The following is a 16,255-nucleotide window of genomic DNA, read 5'->3' on the forward strand; positions in this document are numbered from 1 at the left end:
GGGAAAAGCTAGCACTTGGTGGCTTGGCTGTTTCAATCTGGCAGCACCACTGCCTTCCTTGAGAAATGCAATGGTTTCTGAAACACAGCAGTTACATTTGGAACAGTGTGTTCTATCATGAGTCACATACAGTAAATTTGACAAAAGGCAGTATGTGTGGGTCTTGGCTTTCCAGAACCTCTCTGATCTCAGTCGCCTCTGCTGGAAAATGGGAGGACGATAGCACCTGCGACATGGGATTAAATATGTCCATGCATTTTAAGGATGAGCAATATCTACCCCCATGGCAAGTCACAATAAATTATAATGGATAGTGTTACCAGTATTTTTATTTTTTCTCTCTGACAAATAAATGTCATGATATTTATTTTATGTCATAGCAATTTCTTATCTCCCTTAAGCTGATTGTATTCACTGGCATAGAACCTTAGAGCTGAAAGAAACTGTACATATAATCTTGTACATCATCGTTGTTTTTTTTTTTCAGATTAGCCTATTTAGGAGGTAAATCACCCAGTGCCACCCACGTCTCAGCAGCAGGTGGTCAGAATCCAGATCTTCCCTCTTCCCACCTCCCTTCAGCCTGGACGTTTTCCCACTCCCCCATACCCCAGGTGTGAAACCCACCCCGGGGTGCTTTCCGTGGGAAGCTGGGAAAACTGCTACATCTGAAGGCATAGTGCACCTCTCAATATCAGCTTCACTCCCTTTCCCACCAAAAATTAAAAAAAAAAAAAAAAAAAGGCTCCAGAAGGTATCAATTGGGCAAATGGCTTAGCTTTGGAGACTAAGTCTGGACTTTTCTGTAGTTCTAACATTGATTCTCTAAGAAGTTCAGTTCAGAGATAGCTGAATCCTATTGATATATTTTTATTTGTAATGTTTAAATGTGACATGTACAATTTTAGGAGAGAATTTCCCCTAGATTTTGAATTCTTCAGAATCAGTTTTACTCTGGAGATCAGAGTGCCAGTTTATTTCTTTACATACTGAGACCAAAATAGAACAAAAGTGGAACCGAAGTGCATGTTTACAGTTTATAATGGCTGCCTTCAGGTTTGGGCTTGGAGCTCCAGCCAGCTCACAAAATTACTGCCTTCTCCGGACCGTTGTCAGCTGAGATTCCGCAGAGCGCGTCTGGTTTCTGTCTCTTTACTTCGGTTGAGTAACCTGTATGTGTGATCAGTTTATGCTCAGCTCCCCAATTATAGCCCTTTTTCCTCATTAGCCAGTACATCTTATGAATCTCAGTGTCCTCCGGACTCACAGACAGCTTGTTCCTCTTCATTAACAAGTACCGGCTGTGATAAGTCACAGACAGCAGACTCCGCATCAGCAACGGGACGCCGCATGCAGTTAGCACGGCGCCTGCTGCCTTTGGAATTGGGCTCAGAATGCTTCCCTCTGCCTGGGAGTGTTTGCCAGAGAATGTGTTCTCCGCAAAGCAGGCCGCTGGGCTGCTGCTTTAACAGCCTCCTGGCATCTTTGCTGGAGCACCACACACCGTTTGTTTCTCTCCTGCCCGGCCACAGCACGATGCAGTCTGTGGCCTGTTCGCTCAGGTTTCTGTGGGGCGGAGAATAAAGGCTCACTTTGTTCCCGTGGTGGTGGTGGTGGTGGTGGTGGTGGTGACATACTGTGCCAGTAAGCAGACAGCTCTAAGGACGGAACTGCTCTCATGGTTCCAAGCACAGTGCGTACAGAGCAGAACCGCGGTGCTATTTGAACCATCCGCCGAAAGAATGTCTGGAGTGGATGTTACTAAAGAGTAAAGTCAGTTTTAACAAGATTTACGTATATCAAAAGTAATATTTAAGAACAGATTTGCAACTTAAAATTCAAACTAAATGGTACTTAAAGAGCTATCTGTAGGCCGCTAAGCTTTTAAAAGCTTCCCTTTTCCGTACCTTTTGTCCGTAGCCTTCGGTGTCCTAATTCCCTTCGGCCGTTGTCTTCTAAGGAACCCCCGTGAGGTCTGACAGAGACACCACCTACAAGAGGCTCGCTTTGCTGCTTCTGAATATTAGTGGCAGAGCTCCCGCAGGCTCACTTGCAAATAGCAAATAAAGAGCCACAGAAATCTGAGCGGGGAAAACTGCTGATGGTGCCGGGAGATAAATACCAGGTTCTCCTCTCATTTTTTGAGCTGTGGGCAATAAGAAAGGAGAGGCGGGGAAGGGAGGGAGCTGTGGCGCCAACAGGGTTTTTTCAAAACCTGAAAGCTGAAAATGCTTTTGTGTCTCTGGATGCAGAGGAGGAATTATTTGGGTGCTCACAAAAAGACTTTTCTTAATACTATGTTTTAGTCCAGAGTTATAATTTATTTCTGAGTTTTTGTCTATGTTGGAAGATACAGTTTGTTATTTGATGTTCCCAGTTATATTAAAGAATATGGTCTGGAATATTTTTAACCAGATTGTGCTTTACAAATGATAGCAGAGACTATCTTTTTATTCTGGTGCTTGTGACTTGTCTGAAATCAGGTTTCACAAAATTAGTAACTTTCAAAATAAACATTAAAAAGACCGTTTTTAAAATAGCGGTATCTAATTCTGCTAGCAGGAACAGCATGTTGTTCCTGCTGCATCGGCAGAAAGCCCGGTCCCGTCGGCGCCTTGGCGAGTTCGGCTCCCTGCCATCCCTGTTGGGGCACCCCCTGTTTTGAGGCTGACCATGGCAGGGGGAGGGACCCCGCCCTTGTCGCAGCTGGGCATAAATGGCTGAAGCATGCTTTAACATATCTTACTGTTTTCAAACATTGTGATTCTGCTTCTGCCTTGATACTTATCCAATATGAACTGCCTGTTTTAAGATGGTGAACTTCTGGGATGAAAATTGCTTTTATTAACTGTCGACCTTTAATCGGGCAGAATTTCTTACATAAGAAAGAATCTGGAAAGTAGAGGTATATGGAGAAATACAGTTCATTGACGTCATTATCTGTTTCTAATGTGGACAGAATTAAACTTTTAAGCCCAGAGGCTTTCCTAGATGAATCCTATCAAGTGTGTCTTGTCTTCAGTGTCTGTCTCTTCCCGGCCTCTCTGGTGGTAATCCTCTGGTGGGTGTGACATCACTGGTGACATCTCCGACCTGCCGCGGATAAGACCGAGTCCCTTAGTGGCAAATTCATCCTTCCATTTGGCACTGCCTGGATCTTAAAACCATCCTTGTTTCCATATCCAGCTGCCAGTCAACCAACTAATGGGCAGACCTCTGGAGGGAAACCCCACAGGGCGAGACTCCATGTCTGAGTCTGCCTCCCCCGTGCTGTTGACCTGGGGCCAGGGAGGTGCTGGCTTAGAGAAGGAATTTAATAAATACCAAGTGACAGATTCCAGAGCTGATCTTGAGTGTGTAAATTAACATCGCTGAGCTGTACACTACCTTTGCATGAACAAAAGTGTAATTGTCCTTTCCAAAGGAGGCTAACTTTCCGTGACTTTACAGCTCTTTTGTTTGATAATCTTGATATAATAGTATCTGTCATTCGGATAAGCTGCTTCCTAGCTGCTGGGTGCTGCTTGAGGCACCATGCTATTTGATTTTCAACACAAGCCTGTGAGGCGACAAGAGTCCTCATTTTACAGCTGAGAAAGTGAGCTCCAGAGAAGTTCGGTGACAACGAAGGTGGTAAACCGAGTGACTGGCAGGTGACACCTGGCAGTGGGAGTCAGGCCCAGAATACAGTGAAATCGGAAGTCCTTCTGCTCGTGGCCCTGCCCCACCTCCATGTGGAGGAGCGTGCACTTCCAGGTCCTGGTAGAATGAGCGCTGCTTCGCGGGGCGCCCGCCGTGGAGCAGAGCCGGTCAGGGGATGTTCACTGCAGCGGGGCTGGCCGCTGCCGCCGCCGCCGTCTCCTTTCTCCTTTAAAATGTCAGCGGTTTTCTGTTTTTAAGAAAAAATCACAAGTGCTTGCTGTAGTACTTGTTTCTCTTAGTGACAATCTGGATATTTAGAAAAGCTCTGCTTGGCTTTCTGAACAAATCGGTAACTTACTGAGTTTTGAGGGAGAAGGGCAGTAACTGACGCACCGGAGCCTCAGCTGCCTCTGGCACAGCCTGGAGGCAGCCGTGGCCGTGGCTCCAAGGCCATTGGCCTGGGAGGACGCCCAGTCGTACCTTTAAAACACTGCCCACTCAACTCCAGTGAGAAGTTGGGGTTCAGATTTCAAAACAACCAGTCCTTTGTGTAATTGCTTCCTGTTCAACCTTGAAAGTACGGTAGTTCAGAATAAGTTTAAATTTTTCCTGTTATAGTCCCACAGATGTAAAGTGATTTCCTTAAGGAATGTTTACCAGCGATGAGCACAGTCCATTGGTTCCTCTATCTTTATGGTCATTTTAGATTTAATATAACGTCTTAGATCAGTGTGAAGACTTCTTAACTTTTAAAATCGGCTGTGTGTAGATGAGTGGATAATAGTGAAAATGAAGGTGAGTATCCGTGGGTTTTTGTGTGTCCTCACATGTCTAAGGAGGCCATCTAGTTCCGGATGATGTCTGTAGCAAGTCCGATACAGGTTTCTGCTGATAGGTGGTACTTCCACTTGCTCTATTATCGATTACCTTATTTCTACAACATTTTGTTACTCCTGTTTGTCTTCATGAGAAGGATTTGAGGGCTTGTTTTCTAAGTCTTCATACACTGTTTTAGAATAATAAGCCTGTCTTTGGACTGTGGTGACATTGACAGATCAATGTAATCTCATAAGAACGTGTTTGTTTTGGCCTAACATTGTATTCTCTTTGTATGTTATTTTGAAGAGCAGGACATTTTTTTTTTTTTTTTAAACACGGTCATTTATTGGCAGTATATGAGATTGTGGGCTGAATGTGTCTAGTTTGGGTCCGACTCTCCGTCACCGTCCCTCCTCCACTTCCTCCTTCCCTGGGACCCTCTCTCTGTACCCAGCCTGATTCCTCTTGGCCTGGGCCACTCCAGAGTCCTGGGTGGTCAACTGAACCATTGTAGTGGATCTGAGAGGCAGGTATTTAAATTCACTATAAATTCCTTAATTTGAAATTTCAGTAAGTCAGGAACCAGGCCATACCTAGACTGGTGCACTGAGAGACAGTTTGGGAAAGGGCTGGCAACATTAAACTGGAATTGATTCACTGAGTGGCCAGATTACTCTGACCTCTGAACGCATAATAATCTGGCCAATGTGTGTATATAAATATATAGAGGCCCTGTGCATGAATTCGTGCATAGGTGGGGTCCGGCCAGCCTGGCCAAGGGGAGGGGACATGGGCGGTTGGCTGGCCTGCCTGCTGGTCAAACTCCTGGTCAAGGGTACAATTTGCATATTAGCCTTTTATTATATAGGATCTACACTGAGTGGCCAGATTATTATGCGCTCAGAGATCATAATGATCTGGCCACTCAGTGTAAGTGCATCTGTTCCCTATGTACTGACTTCCTTTTTGCAATCAAATCCTTTAATAGACTTAAAATCCAGGAAGAGAAAAAAACCCAGTTGTCATTTTTAATAAGAATTCAATTATAAGTAAAAAGCATTTTTGTATCTGTTACCATAGTTACCAAGTGGCTTTCCTGCAGTTTCAGAGAAAATGGGCTCCTTCGTTCACAGTAATTCTGAGGCTCGCTGTGGGGGCGGGGCTAGAAGAAAGGTGGCCAGGGTGGCGGTGATTTCCCACAGCAGCAGGGCGCGTTCCTGGGAGAGCCCTTTGCACAGTGAGTCTTACAGGGCCCCCCACTAAGTGTAACTGTATTGGATTATGCAGGGACTTTTTTCCAAAGTTACAATATACTGTTAGCCAAATTCAATTGGGTCCCAAATTCAAACTTCAGAAGTCTGCTCCAGTTTACATGGGGTGCTTGCTGTATTTGCACAGGACTTTAGAACTTTATTTAAAATGTTAAGCATGTTCTATATTTGCAAGCTCCAATTGTATCTCAGGAACAAAACCAGACAAATAAAGATGAGGCCAGATGTTTAAGCCCCCGGGAGCTTGGAAGTGGCGGGTCTGGCAGGAAGGAGAGCGCATCTGTCCCATCCATCCCTGTACTTGTGTGTGTGGCCTTCTTACCATCTGAGCACTGGTGTTTTAAGTTCGTGGTGTAGGTGAGGTGAGGCTTACACTTATCGCCAGTTTTGTTAAAAGAGTCTTTTCTCTGGAAACCGGCAGGCGTGGGACGACACCTGGTGACTAGGTTTCCTGTCAGGACCTGCTGTGTAACTAGGAAGCTTTGGATTGGAAGGAGGGCGGGAGTGGGTCACAGATGGTGGCAGAGAGGTAGGGACGGGGTGCCAGAGAGGGACATGCAGAGTTAGAGTGATGGAGCCGTGCAAGTCTAGAGAATGATCTAGAACCTTCCCAAACAGCTGGGCTCACTTCTCTGCCCCAGGGGAGAGTGTCAGCAGGGTGAGACATTTCCAGGTCACAGTGTGGCTTGGGCCGTTGCTTCCACTCTCCCAGCCGAGATTCTGCTCTTCCTTCCACAGAAAGGCTCTTTCCTCCCAGCCTGCAGGGTTTTTTCTGTAGCTCTCGATCCCCTTTCTGGGGAGTTGGATGCTGAGTGGTCCTTGGGGCCTGTCTGCCTTCTCCCTGGCTCTTGCCGCCCAGTCTTACAGTCCCAACTGCTGCTGCAGCTTCTTCTCGTTCAGAGCTAAGTGAGATCCTGTAATGCTGCCTGTTATCTGCCCACTGGCTTGGATGATTATTTTGGTTGGTCCTAAAGGCCTTTGTAGAAGAGCATTTTAAAGTTAAGGAGTTGTCAAGCACAGGTCTAGTGGATGTCATTACAGAACTGATGCAACCAACTGATTTCAGCTCCGATGGGAATGTAGCCTCCTACCTGCCAGAGAAGATGAAACAGGTCCACGTATGAACACCTTTCTCCTGCACTTTACGAAGCTCCGTCGTTTGAATGTCACGCGTGCGGCAGAGTGACGTGTTTGCTTTTTACCTTGCAGGTGGACGTGGGCGTGGTGCACTTCACGCCCCTGACGCAGCCCAGGATCCAGCAGCCCTTCCCGCTGGTGGAAAAGGTCGTCCAGAACGTGTTTCAGTTCCGGAGGAAGTACTGCCATCGCGGGCTGGGGTAAGAGCCTTTCTCTTCCTTCAGGAGCACACCTTACAAAGCCCTCAGTCACTGTTCAGAGAGATTCAGAACCGGATTTTTAGAATCCTTCAAGCTGTGAACAGTACTCTCAGTTCAGATCCTGTGATGCACAGAGCTTTGCCGCTAAGAAAACAAACCGTGGCTCAGCCTCAGATGCCACTGGCGGGTTAGGTTTGGTTGGATCTTAAGTACAATCTAAAACTGACAGTCACGCTGTTTGCAGTGACCCTGTACTGGGAAGGTCATGATTTCTCTATCGGCACTTACACCACCAGAACTGTTGACTCAACATGTCTGACACAATGTGTGGGTGGTGGTGTTTTTTTAAGTATAGTTGGCATACAACATTACGTTAGTTCCAGGTGTACAACATACTGGCTGGACGTTACAGATCGCACACTCTGATCACCACAGGAAGTCCAATTAGTGGTTTGAGCTGTCACTATACTCAGATGGTATTTGCTGTGCTGCACACTGCTTCCCGGTGGCTTCTTTACTTCATATCTGCACCTTTGCACCTCTTATGCTCCTTCACCTTTATCCATCCTCCCACCACCTTCCCCTCTGGCAGCCACCAGCTTATCTGTGTGTTCGTTTTGGTAGATTCCACATATAAGCGATAGCAAATGGTATTTGTCTTTTTCTTATTTCACGTAGCATAAAACCCTCTAGGCCCATCCATGCTGGTGCAAATAATATGTTGTTGTTTTTTATGGCCGAGTAATATTCCATTACATACCTTTTTCATCTGTTCACCTATCAGTGGACACCCGAGTTGTTTCCAAATCTTGGCTATTGTAAATAACGCTGGGAGTGCATATATCTCTTCAAATGAGTTTTTGTTTTATTTGGCTAATTACTCAGAAGTAGAATTGCTTGAACAGTTGTTGTTGTTTTTATTTTTCGAGGCCCCTCCATACCTTTTTCCAAACAGTGGCTGCACCAGCGGCAGCACTACAAACGGCACGAGCGGTCCTTGTTCTGCATCCGTGCCAACACTTGTTGTTGGACTTTTTTATAACAGCCGTTCTGCCATTGTGAGACGGCATTGTGGTTCTGTGTGCATTTCCCACAGTGGTATCCTGAAGTACGCACGCAGGCCTGTTCCTGTTTCGCACAGAGCGCCTTTGTCCCGCCGGGCTTACCCGCTGCAGGCTCGGCCTCTCTCCCAGGCCCTCTGAGATGAGCCCTGCGGAGCCCTCGGACCTGAGGAAAGAAAGTGCAGTCCAGGGGAAGCTTCACAGTATGTCAGCGTCAGTTTTGCTCTGCATTTTAAAACCGCTATCTCGGTTGGATGACATATAAACTGTACACCTCACATCAGTTCTAAAGATGCTTCCACATATCGTAAAGAGGGGACATAACGATTTGCATTTTCACATCAACTGTTTTCTAACTCTGCCAAGAAAGGTCATTCTTTTGGGGTGAATGTCCCAAAAACTATGTTCAAATGATAGAAACCAATGATGTCTCCCACGACAGTAACCAGCTTGCATACTAACAAATGAGGCAGATGAAACTTGCATTCCTCTCCAAGAATGCAGCTGCACACGTTACTTTGCACTCACCTTAGAGATGCAGGTACTGCTGGAGCTTCGGAACTTGTTCGCCGGCGGGCACGCCTTGCAGGTCAGGCTGCCTCTGCCTCCGCGCAGTCCTGTGCCCGGGCAGAGCTGAGGTTCCCTCCTGGGCTCCGGCTCCGCTGCCTCTTCCCCTCAGAACAGGCACGGTCAGAGGAGGGGAAGGAAGCATTGTGATTTCAGCATTGCTCACGTGAACTCCTGGTTCTCTCTCTCAGGATGTTATTCCCTGAAGCCCAGCGCCTGGAACGCACTGGGCGGCTGCTGCAGTTGGCAGATGTGGACCCTACCTTTCGCCCCTGCCAGCTCTCCGTCTCCCACTTCAAGAGCCTGTGTGACGTGTACCGGCGGATGTGTGATGAAGACCCGCACCTCTTTGCCTACAATTTCAGAGAAGAGCTCAGGAACCACAAGCGTGCCGGCCAGGACAAAGAGACCGGCCAGGACAAAGAGGCCAGCAGGGAGAGCCTGTAGCTGCACTTTGGGGCCAGCGGCTTACCCAGCGTGCCCCCTCCCCTCCCCTCCAGGCCGAGCGTCTCTCACGTGCACTCTGACTGCTACAGAACGACAGAAATGCCAGTTACCAGCGTGACTTTCTTCCCTTTACTGTACAGGTTGGTAGAGAAAAATAAATAAAGTTACAGTACAAGCTTTCTTTTAATATATATATATATATATGCATAGATATGGCATGTTTAGTATAAACAGCTTCTATTATTACAACCTTACAGAAATGAAATTTCTGCACATTGTGCCCCTAACCCACATTAAAATAACTTAAATCTGCTTTAAATAAAGCAAATGCAGCTCAAAGTAAATGCCCAGAGGATAGAGAAAAACGACCTTTTTTTTAAAAGCTATTCATCACAGCTTCCCCTCCTTTTCCCACATAAATTAAAATAATTAGACTGCAGTTTTAAGGGTTCTAGTTCTAAGTCATTTTGACACCTGCTCAAAAAGGGATATAAACTAAGTATTTTACAGATTCCGACCAGTTGAATCGAGTTTTCTGGTCCACAATAAATTAAAATAACTTAAATCTTTACAACTGTTCTGTGGGAAAATGTATACTGGACAAACCCCAAGGATGGACAGTGTGGTTTGTCTGCAGTGTCCGCCTGGCCACTCGTTTAAAGCGACAGGAGCACGTCAGTCCGCGTCCCCCCGAGGCTGCACTAGGAGTCCCCGGGGCGCTCCGTCTCATAGAAGCACTGCTCGCTGACCACCGACGTCAGGCTCTGGACGCTGAACTCCCGCTCCAGCACGGAGTTGAGGTCAAGGTTGGCACTTTCAGGGTGGCTGTCGAGGGACTGGTGGCGCGTCTGCGCCTTTAGCAGAGTTCCCCTCTCCCTTCTGGTGCTGTTGGCTTTCCGTTTGATGGCACAGAAGTGTCCCCGGACCAGTTTGGGCTGCTCCCCTGGGGGCCGGCCATCGGGGCCCGGCTGCTGCTCCTCAGGGGAAGCATCCGGGTCCTCGGAGATCCTCAGCCTCTGGAACTGGATTTCTATGTCTTTGGTGGGGCTGCCCGGCCTCAGGGTCTGCTGGTAGTCTTCCTCCTCGTCGCTCAGAATGTCACTCTCTTTGATGAGACTGTCCGGAAAGTCCGTCAGGCTTGTGTGGGGGTGTTTCGGGGTGTCCTGCCCGCCCCCCGCCGGCTGGCAGCCGCTGCTCTGCGTGCTGCTGCTCAGGCTGCAGTCGTCGGAGTCCAGCGAGCTGCCCTTGCCCGGCTCCCCCGGCCACTCGCTGCTGGAGGAGTTCCTGAGGACTTTCAGGGACCTGCACGAAGCTGCGAGGAGAGAGCACACACCCCTTGTGACAGAGAAACAGGCACCAGATGTGTGGGTTTGCAGTATAAGTGACGCGGTTTCACATCTTAATCACTGAGATTTTATCATCTCACTTCAGTTACCGAGCATCCTGGGACTTGGGCAAAAATCCACGTAGATGCTGCAGGTATGGAAATTTTATCCGAAATTTGACGTTGGAGGATTTCGTATTTTTGGATGGCCAGTTATTAGAGCTCAGTTACTTAGATAAAAAAATAAGCTACAAACTAAGGGCTAAGATTCCTACTTTTCCAGAGGCTACACTGAAATGTTAAGAAATCTTCTTTTCTTCACTACCTTGCCCTGTCATTTGATAACCAAGACCACACCATATTCCTGTCTACCTTCTCACCTTATTTCCCTTACTGCTTCACTAAAAGGAGACAAGTGTTCTCTCATGAGAACTGTCTGCTGGAATTTCTAACCAACTTTCAGAGATGTCATGTGAAGAGTTATTTGTGTGTGCATTTCATTTCTCGGGGCTGGAGGAAGAAGGGAGCTCTAGTTGTGTTTCTGTAGACAGCAGCATCTTTTTGATGGCTATGGCTGATTTTGGTAAGAGAGAAAATGGGAAATATACTGTAAATTTAAAGAAGTCACACTGTGACCCAAAAAGAAAGACATACATTTTATAAGAGTAAAAAACACGATCAAAGGTAAAAACAAAATAGTAACTACAAAAAGAATATCCACAAACTTTGGCTGAAATTTTAAAAATAGGCAGAAAGTTGAGAGTGGTGTATTTGGCAACTCTACCTGCTGCTCTAATAGGATGAGAATGAGGATTTAGGTTTCTGATCTTAAGGCATTTGGTACTGACTTTCTAGTTGCCTGCAGTGTTCAGAGCACCAGAAATCTCCCTGGACTCCTGTACGTCCCGGAGAAGCAGATAAGATGGTAAGTGTAGCCGTGTCGGTGGTGGTAAGAGGGGGTTTGGGGATGGGGTGTTTTATCTATATCTATCTATCTATCTATCTATCTATCTATCTATCTAAAAGGCGAAGTGACCATCCATCTGACAAACTGGCCAGTACAATGACACACACTGGCAATTTAAAAATAAACATTGACTCCTGCAAGTGCAATATATATATAAAACTCTCACTGGCGCCATAATCAAAGCTGAAGTATAACAGGATCTGCAGGAGGATTGTTCTGATTCTAAGAATTGATTTGTGCCCGTCTGACACTGGCCTCCCATTTAAATTAATTCAAAGACAGTTTCCTGTGATGCCAGCATTTGCGATGACTATTAATAAATCACAAGAACAAACTAGGCAGAATGGGAATATTCCTACCTGAACCCGTTTTCAGACATGGTCAGCTATATGTTGCTTTCTCTCAAGTTTGAAGAGCATGTGACATTCAAGTTGTAAATAGTTCATCATAAGGGAAGTTAGTCAAGCACTCTGAAAGTGTTTTTTACTCTTAATGTGGTACAGAGAGATATCAGACTAAGTTGAATCAATGTATCAGTTATTGTCTTTATCAATGTTGTTTTTATATCATGTCTTTGCTGGTATATGTTGTTATTGTTTATGTATTAATCATTTTATATATTATTTTCATATACATTATACTGATTTTCTTTCATCTCCAACACTTCTATTTTAGAGACAGGGCAAATAGCGATATTAGAATATTTCTTCTAATTAATTTCCTTTCAGTGTTCATGAATCCGTGCACCAGGCCACTAGTATTTTATAAAAGGAGGTATGGGAGCAAGAGGCAAGTTCAGGTTTCAGAAGAGGAAACAAAGTTATCATTGCCGTCTGACCTCCTTTCTCCCCCCCTCCCCCCCCATGTATTTGGGTGTCTGGCTTAGGGCTGACAGGCACCCTGGTAATTTACAGTGATGACATACTCCTGTGTTACAAGAGCGTGTCTCTTAGAGAAGCTCGGAGTTTTCATGAACACACGGGAGGCTGGCAAAGCTCTCACCTAACTTGGCTGAGACAGGAACGCGGTTCTTGAGGGGCACCAGGCGGTCCTTGCACGCTTTCTCCAGGGGGAGTTCGCTCTTGATGTGCCGCCGGAAGTTCTCCCTCAGGATGGATCGGATCACCTTGACGATGCTGGTTTTGCTTTCGCTGTCGCTGGAGGGTGGGGGTGGCGAGAAGAAAGAGCATTGGTGTCCAGTGTCATCGCGCTTCCGTCCCTGTCCCCTCGTCCTGCTGTGGCACATTGCTGTGCTCAGGACAGACCGACGGCACTCGCCAACCTCCTGGTGCCTTGGCCTCCTCACTTACAAAGGAGTGAGCACCGACGTTCGCGAAGCACTGGGATTTGGGTATTTTTTGTTTGTTTTTTGTTAATCCTCCCTCACCCAAAGATACTTTTCCATTGATTTTTAGGGAGGATGGGAGAGAGAGGGAGAGACAGAGAAGCACTGATGGGCGAGAAACACATCGATTGGTTGCTTCCTGCCCGAGCCCAGACCAGGGCCCAAGCCTGCAACCAAGGCATGTGCCCTTGACCAGAAACGAACCTGGGACCCTTTGGTCCTTAGGCAGATGCTCTGTCCACTGAGCCAAACCAGCTAGAGCGGGTTTGGGTAGGTTTGCATCCAGTGTGTTCTATACTGGGGCCACCGCTATCCTGTGGGAGTGTGGTGTGGGCTATGATCCTGAAGCCATCAAAATTCAGGAGGCACTGAACGTAACCCTCCCTGTAAGAGCTCCCCACTCCATCTCATCCCCGCGGCTCTCAGTGTGTGTGTGTGGGGGGAGGACGGGGGTGCGCACCTGCAGCACAGCTGGAAGACGGTTTCCGGCCGTCCCTCTGTTTCTGACTTGGTGTGGATCAGCTCCCAGATGGAAGAGTTTTCTGTTCCTGGGTAAAGGGCGAGAGAGTTGAGGCTACACCTGCCATAGAGCCTGTTCAGAGCATCTGTGAGCTCTAACGCTCATCATGTCGTCACGTCTTAACATCAACTCTTCCCGACTGGCTCTCGTGGTTCACTCTCTGTCTGACTTTCACAAAACGTACAAAGAGTTAAATACTTTTCACATTTCCTGCTGGTGCCGTCGATCCATTTTAGGGCTTCCTCCCTCTCCCTCTGGGGAAGAGGTTACACGGGTCCTGTTCCCCACGCCGTTCTGCGGAAGGACTGAGGGGGGGCTCGGGTGAAAGGCTGGAGGAGAACGGCTGGCCAGGGTTCAGTGGTGTGCTGGGAAGCGTCAGCACTCGGGGCCCGGGAGCGGCCTGCACCTGGCCCTGCGGCCCTTTCCCCCGGGGGCAGCGTCAGCGGACCCCAGGGCTGTGTCAGCAGAACACGGAAGCGCCTCTCCGTGTTTCACAGGTGGAAGGCTTTTTTCTTGTTTTTACATCATTTGTGCTGCTGCCTCATCTTAAAGAATTCTCTGGTGTACCTAAACTTGGAAAGATTTAGGTTGGTGGACCTTTGTTCCTTTAACACATCTGGGTGTATCAAGGCTATCAGGTTCCGAAGAGTTGGTAGTAGAAATAAGGACATAGTGGAGAAAGGTGTTTGGCTGGGAAGAGCCACCCCTCAGTCCTTCCTCCAGAAGTCTATGAGGAAACATCCTCCTCCTCCTGCTATAAAACATCCAAACTTTGGCATTTGTGCTTCAGGACAGTTACCTGCTGCGTTCCCCAGTCTGACTTGAAGTGCGGATATGGGGATCAGCCAGCGAAACTTAAACGGGTCCAAGTCAGCAGAGCTGTGTGCAGGCCGGGCGTTGGAGGGCTGGAAGAGGAGAGACCCAGGAGAGTGTCAGAGCTCGCTCTCGCCCAGCTGGACGCGTGCCTGGGTGGTCGCTGCAGCTCCCTCCCTGTCCCTCCCCGGTGCCAGGCTCCTTGCAGTGTGTGCGCTCAGGCTGCAGGGACCTGTCAGATCGGGCTACTCGCAGGGCTCAGGGGCTCACAGCTGGCGGGGAGAGGGCAGCATCATGGTTTGGGGGGGCAGAAAGTTCTAGGTTTCCAAGCAAGAATGACAACCAAGCCTTCCGTGTCTTCACATTATCGCTGACGGGGAATTGGTGGCTCGTAGTATCCACAGCTAGTTTTGTTTGTTTTTTTAAGTCAAAGTAAAGGTCATCTGAAAACAAACTGAAGACTCTTTCTGTGTATGGAGGAAACCTGGGCCATTTTGGGGGGCATAAAAGCTCATTTTCTGTGCAGGCCCAGCATGGGTGTTTGTCTGTCTTTTAAAACAGAATCTTCTTGAGAAGAAGAAATATCTTGAGTGTTGGACTCGGTCATTACCCGAGGGAATAAGTGATGTCAGTTGGTGATGCCTGGGTTCTTAGCTGGCCTCTCAGTTCAACGTTAATAGGAAAATAGAGCCATGAAATGGTAGCTTTAATTAAAACTAATTCTTGTCTTACCAATTTCTTTTTCAGTTTGCAGTTTTCTTTATAAACCAGTATGACAGCTCTCTTAAAAACTAAAGAAAAGAAAAGAGAAAGCTTCCATTATTTCCCACAAACTTCAAGGTTGGACTAGAGCTGAGTGTCTCAGTGAACAAAAAGCTCTTCAGACTTAGACGCTCCAGGACCGGAGGATGCCAGCCCATCAGTGACTACATGGCACTTCCTTCTGACATGCTGGAGTTGTGCAGCAGTGCCTGCTTACCCAAGAGCTATTGTCTGGAGCAGATGCTGTCATTTAAAGAAAAACCTCGCTTTGTTTTATTGAAGCCTGAGCACGTGGTGCTCATCGCGGGGAGAATGCACGTCTCCGCTCACTGCCGTGCTCGGGGAGAGGGAGACGTTTTGAAGTGCAGCAAACTACTGTGACGGCAGGCGGAACAGCCTGGAGCTCTGTTCCTGTGCCGCTCGGAGAGCCACTGAGCCGGGCAGCGGGCGGGACAAGCTCACGGTATGCAGAGCAATGGAGTTTTAAGTAGTTAAGTCAAAAAGCTCAGTGGTCCTAGCTCTTCTGGAAAGTGGAGGGTTTGGGGAGTCCTTCATGATTGCCAGGCTCCCGGTTTACTTACCGAATACTGTGAGCTCAAGGTCCTTCCTGGCCTTTCCCAGAGACAGAAACGGGTTCAGCCAGGCCACGGGCGAGTGCAGCAGCAGCTCCCCCATGGAAAGCTCTGTCACCTGGAACACAGGAGGGGCAGGGAGCCCGCCGGAGGTGCATGTTGGGGAAGGAATCACATAGGTGTGGTCATGGCCAACATGCAAGTACATGCAGTCTGATTTTTAGATCCCTGTACACTTGGCGCCTTCAGTAGTGGAAGTGTTTAGGTATGCCTACATCCAACTGTTTGCAGGTGACAAATGTGGAGGCACTCGCTTCAATGTACGTACTACCTGAGGCTGGGACATGCCTGTGGACCACAGCCACAAGGTCCCTCCACAGTGCCTGTGTGAGCACTGCCCTGGGCCATCAACGACTCCAGGCCTGCTAGTAGCAAGTACCAGTGTGGAACCTGACCGTAATCAACAATCAACCTGCAGCTGTTTTCTCTTCTTGCCTTTTCCTACTTAAAACGCATTGCTCCTTAGATGTAGACTCGAAAAGCTTAAGACTCTAAATTTGGTAATCAGCTGGGAAAAACATATAGACATTGTCAGATTGCACTTAAACAACCTTGAGAAGGAAGGAGGTGGCCCCCGGTATTTCACGCTAAAAAAAGAAAAGAGAACAGGCCCTGTTCTCTGATGTGCTGGCTACCACTTCCTCTGTCCATCCTGCGCTCGCTCTGCATGTCGCCACCACCTCGGATGTCCTGACCTCATGCCACAAGGAGGAAGAGCTCAGGGACCTGTCTCGTTTTCTCTGGTGCA

At 47.7% G+C, this 16,255-nt stretch overlaps 2 protein-coding genes across 5 annotated transcripts in view; one reads left to right on the plus strand and one right to left on the minus strand.

Annotated features, from left to right (window-relative positions):
• Nucleotides 1–9,519, plus strand: part of TFB1M (transcription factor B1, mitochondrial) — a 35,381-nt gene extending 25,862 nt beyond the window's left edge. Inside the window, exons 6-7 of the mRNA XM_036414209.2 lie at nt 6,942–7,069; nt 8,889–9,519. Coding sequence (XP_036270102.1) covers nt 6,942–7,069; nt 8,889–9,144 — 384 coding nt within the window. The 3' untranslated portion in view covers nt 9,145–9,519. The remainder of the gene's footprint in view (nt 1–6,941; nt 7,070–8,888) is intronic.
• Nucleotides 9,309–16,255, minus strand: part of TIAM2 (TIAM Rac1 associated GEF 2) — a 151,253-nt gene continuing 144,306 nt past the window's right edge. For all 4 annotated transcript variants that reach the window (XM_045572775.1, XM_045572776.1, XM_045572778.1 and 1 more), the window contains 6 exons: nt 15,457–15,565; nt 14,846–14,904; nt 14,100–14,205; nt 13,241–13,328; nt 12,438–12,592; nt 9,309–10,456 (listed from right to left, as the gene is read on the minus strand). In XM_045572775.1, coding sequence (XP_045428731.1) covers nt 9,846–10,456; nt 12,438–12,592; nt 13,241–13,328; nt 14,100–14,205; nt 14,846–14,904; nt 15,457–15,565 — 1,128 coding nt within the window. In that variant the 3' untranslated portion in view covers nt 9,309–9,845. The remainder of the gene's footprint in view (nt 10,457–12,437; nt 12,593–13,240; nt 13,329–14,099; nt 14,206–14,845; nt 14,905–15,456; nt 15,566–16,255) is intronic.

Source organism: Pipistrellus kuhlii, unplaced genomic scaffold (assembly GCF_014108245.1).
Source record: "Pipistrellus kuhlii isolate mPipKuh1 unplaced genomic scaffold, mPipKuh1.p scaffold_m20_p_5, whole genome shotgun sequence".
NCBI lineage: Eukaryota > Metazoa > Chordata > Mammalia > Chiroptera > Vespertilionidae > Pipistrellus > Pipistrellus kuhlii.